The sequence below is a fragment of the Protobothrops mucrosquamatus genome, unplaced genomic scaffold (genome assembly GCF_001527695.2).
Source record: "Protobothrops mucrosquamatus isolate PMUCROS unplaced genomic scaffold, P.Mucros_1.0 scaffold315, whole genome shotgun sequence".
Taxonomy (NCBI): Eukaryota; Metazoa; Chordata; class Lepidosauria; order Squamata; family Viperidae; genus Protobothrops; species Protobothrops mucrosquamatus.
In genome coordinates this window covers 9,736-12,704 of record NW_015386655.1, presented here as the reverse complement: position 1 = coordinate 12,704, position 2,969 = coordinate 9,736, and the positions used below count along the sequence as shown (strand labels likewise).

The following is a 2,969-nucleotide window of genomic DNA, read 5'->3' as shown; positions in this document are numbered from 1 at the left end:
GAATAAACCACAATTGGTCGTTTTTAACTTTTTTAAGCAATAAAGCATGGTTTACCAAATATAATTTTTCAGTTTACATGACACATTAAATGAAATTCAAACCAACCTGTTTATTTTTGCTAAGACTACTAGATTAGGGTTGCAAAACTCTGGATGACCCCTAGATGGCAGCAAAGAGTTAGCACTTTTTGTATCTCTTTGCTTCCATCTAGGGGTGATCTGGGATTCTGCAGCCCAGATGGGGTAGCCTTGGGCTTAAAGAGATGCACAAGCCCAATTTACAACATACTTTCCCAAATATTAATAATATTCTTAAAGTGCCACATTGGCAAATGAAAGAAAAGCGGTATTTTAAAGCGTAGTCATCAGGAAATCAGGCAGTTGTTGAAAGAATGGCTTGGCTTTAGGATGATGGGCAAGGGAGGATAAAATAACAGTAAAGCTAATGTTTTTTGCTGGCTTCGGGCCAGATGCCAACCTTTCCCTCCCTCCCTTGTTGACTGAACATCCAACTGCAATTCATAAGCAGCTCTGCCCTCAGAACATGCCGTGCCGCTTCTCTGCACCAGCAGATGGGTGAGTGCATTGAAAACACAAGTGCCCAGTCCTCCCAGCACTAACACGGGATGATGACATACCAACACTCCCCAGGAAGAAATGAGAAGCGGTTGGAACTGCCTGCTTCTATCCATAGCTGCTACACTTTCAGCAGCAATACTAGTGTGAATGACAAAAGAAAAGCTGGATTGGCAGGAGCTGAAAGCACACCTGAAAATCTGTACTTTCCAGAAGGACCACAGGTTCTGAGAGAAAAAGCTTCTATACTGTGTGTCTTGGCTCCAACCTCCCTCGTTCCTAGAAGTGTAACCAAGGTGGCTGTTATCACCCCATAACCTCTAGCAAGAATCCACAGCAAGAGCCTTTCAAAATTTCCAGAGAGAAGAAACTCACTCAACTCTTTGCAGCATAATCAAGACAGGCATTGTGACTCTCCAAAGATTAGCACATCCATTATTCTCAACCTTGGCAACTTGAAGATGGGCGATTTCAATTCCCAGAATTCTGGGAGTTGGCTGGGGAATTCTGGGAGTTGAAGTCCACCCATCTTCAAACTGCCAAACTGCTGAGAACATTGTTAAACTAATGGCAAGGCTATGTATTTACGCATATGAATATAGGCCAAGGGCCAAGTATTTCTTCCTATTATTTTCTATTCTCCAAAGGAAACTTAACATGCAACTCCCATCTTACTTGAGCATTTGTTTTTGTTACATTTTTATCTCCCCTCCAGGCATGCTCTCAAGGCAGCTGCTTAATCACTGATGTGATTAAGTGTAAAAGTGATTAGGCGTATAATTTTTTTCTCCTAGCTTCCCCTGCTTTGAACATGATCCTGCTAAGCTCTGCATCTCCACCTCCTCAAGCAGTGAAATTATTGTGTTTTATTTTAGAAAAAGACAGACAGAATAGATTATCTTCAGTTGTGTTTTATTCAAACCCTGTATCCCGCTGAGTGGGTGAGGTGAAAATAGGGCATATCCACCCCATTTTACCTCCTCGGTCTGTGCAACTCAAGTGTTAAGATCCAGAGATACTTCTTGTTATATAGAAAAACAAGCTGAATTTAAAAAGAACAGAGAAGTCCACGTTCCCCCTCCCCACGATAACCTGTGGGATATGCCACTGCAAGGGCCTCCTGATCTGAGCACCCCTTCCTGGGTTTCAGGCTGAGGTCTTGATTAGCCACACTCCTAACCAAGAGGGTGCCTCACATCCAGCTCCTAAGGCTTTTGGTATCCATCTCTGATCAGGCCACACCCAGAGTCCAAATCTTTGGTATCTGCCTCCACTTTCCCAGGGGCCTTAAGAGCCAGTTGAGCAGAGCTTGTTGTAGGCCAAGTTCCCCAAGACAAGCAGCAACATCTCAGACGTGCTGCTCAGGGCCACAATAAAGGGAGCCTGGGAAGCAAAGTCAGCTTGGGCCCTTTGGAAGGAGAGTTGCAGCACGGCCAAGGCCAACAGGCTATTCTGCACCCCGACCTCAATACTGACCGTCCGACGTTGTGCCCCTGGCAGCCCTAAGCACCAAGCCAGTAGGTAGCCCAGCAGCAGGCCAAAGATGGGCACAGTAACACCAGCCAGGATGATGGGGGGCCGCACGCTGATTAGGATAAAAGCTCCCATATGGTAAGCCATGAAGAGGCCTCCGACGATGAGGGTAAAGCTGAAAGGTTTGATGAGGAGGAGGAGGAAGCGGGAGACACGGGGCAGCTTGCACTTGACCAACATGCCGGTAGAGATGGGCACTGCGATGAAGAGGAGAGTGATGAAGATCTTCAGGAAGGGCACATGCAGAGTCTCATGTGCCCCCAAAAGCCATCCGTAGAAGCTAGAGGAGAGGGGCATGAGCCCAGTGGCTGCTACTGTGGATAGGAGGGTCATGGAGATGGCCACCGTGACATCTCCACCCAGCAGAAGGCTGTAGAGATAGCCACCTCCACCACCGGGGGAGGAGCAAGAAATGACTAGCCCCAGAGCCAGTGCCTTAGGCAAAGAGAAGGCCAAGGACATGAGGTAGCCATAAAGGGGCATGACGACAAATTGGCCTAGGATGCCCAGCATGATAGGATGAGGCTGGTGAACCAGGCTTCGGAGACCGTCCACCTCCACCTTGCAGCCAAATGCACATTTATTGAGGAAGATAAGAGGCAGGAGGGCAAAGAGGATTGGGTTCTCTGAGAAGTGGCCTAGGCTCATCCGTATAGCTGGCTCCAGGTCAGAAGTGTCAACCCGAATCCGGAAATCAGCTCGTTCCTCAATGAGGCGATTCTGTTCCAACAATCTCAGTTGCAATGGGGCCAGACCAGCCAAGCCAGACTGGAATCTGACTGTAAAGCCTCCTCCCCAGGAGGCACTGACATTCTCTATGACTACCACGGTAGGCTCCAGTGAAGATACACTCAGCCAGG

The 2,969-nt window shown here is 47.7% G+C and overlaps 1 protein-coding gene across 1 annotated transcript in view; it reads right to left on the bottom strand.

The window, feature by feature from the left end:
• Nucleotides 1-1,467: 1,467 nt before the first annotated feature.
• SLC10A3 (solute carrier family 10 member 3) overlaps nucleotides 1,468-2,969 on the bottom strand; it is a 2,437-nt gene continuing 935 nt past the window's right edge. The window contains exon 2 of the mRNA XM_015815119.2: nucleotides 1,468-2,922. Coding sequence (XP_015670605.2) covers nucleotides 1,864-2,922 — 1,059 coding nt within the window. The 3' untranslated portion in view covers nucleotides 1,468-1,863. The remainder of the gene's footprint in view (nucleotides 2,923-2,969) is intronic.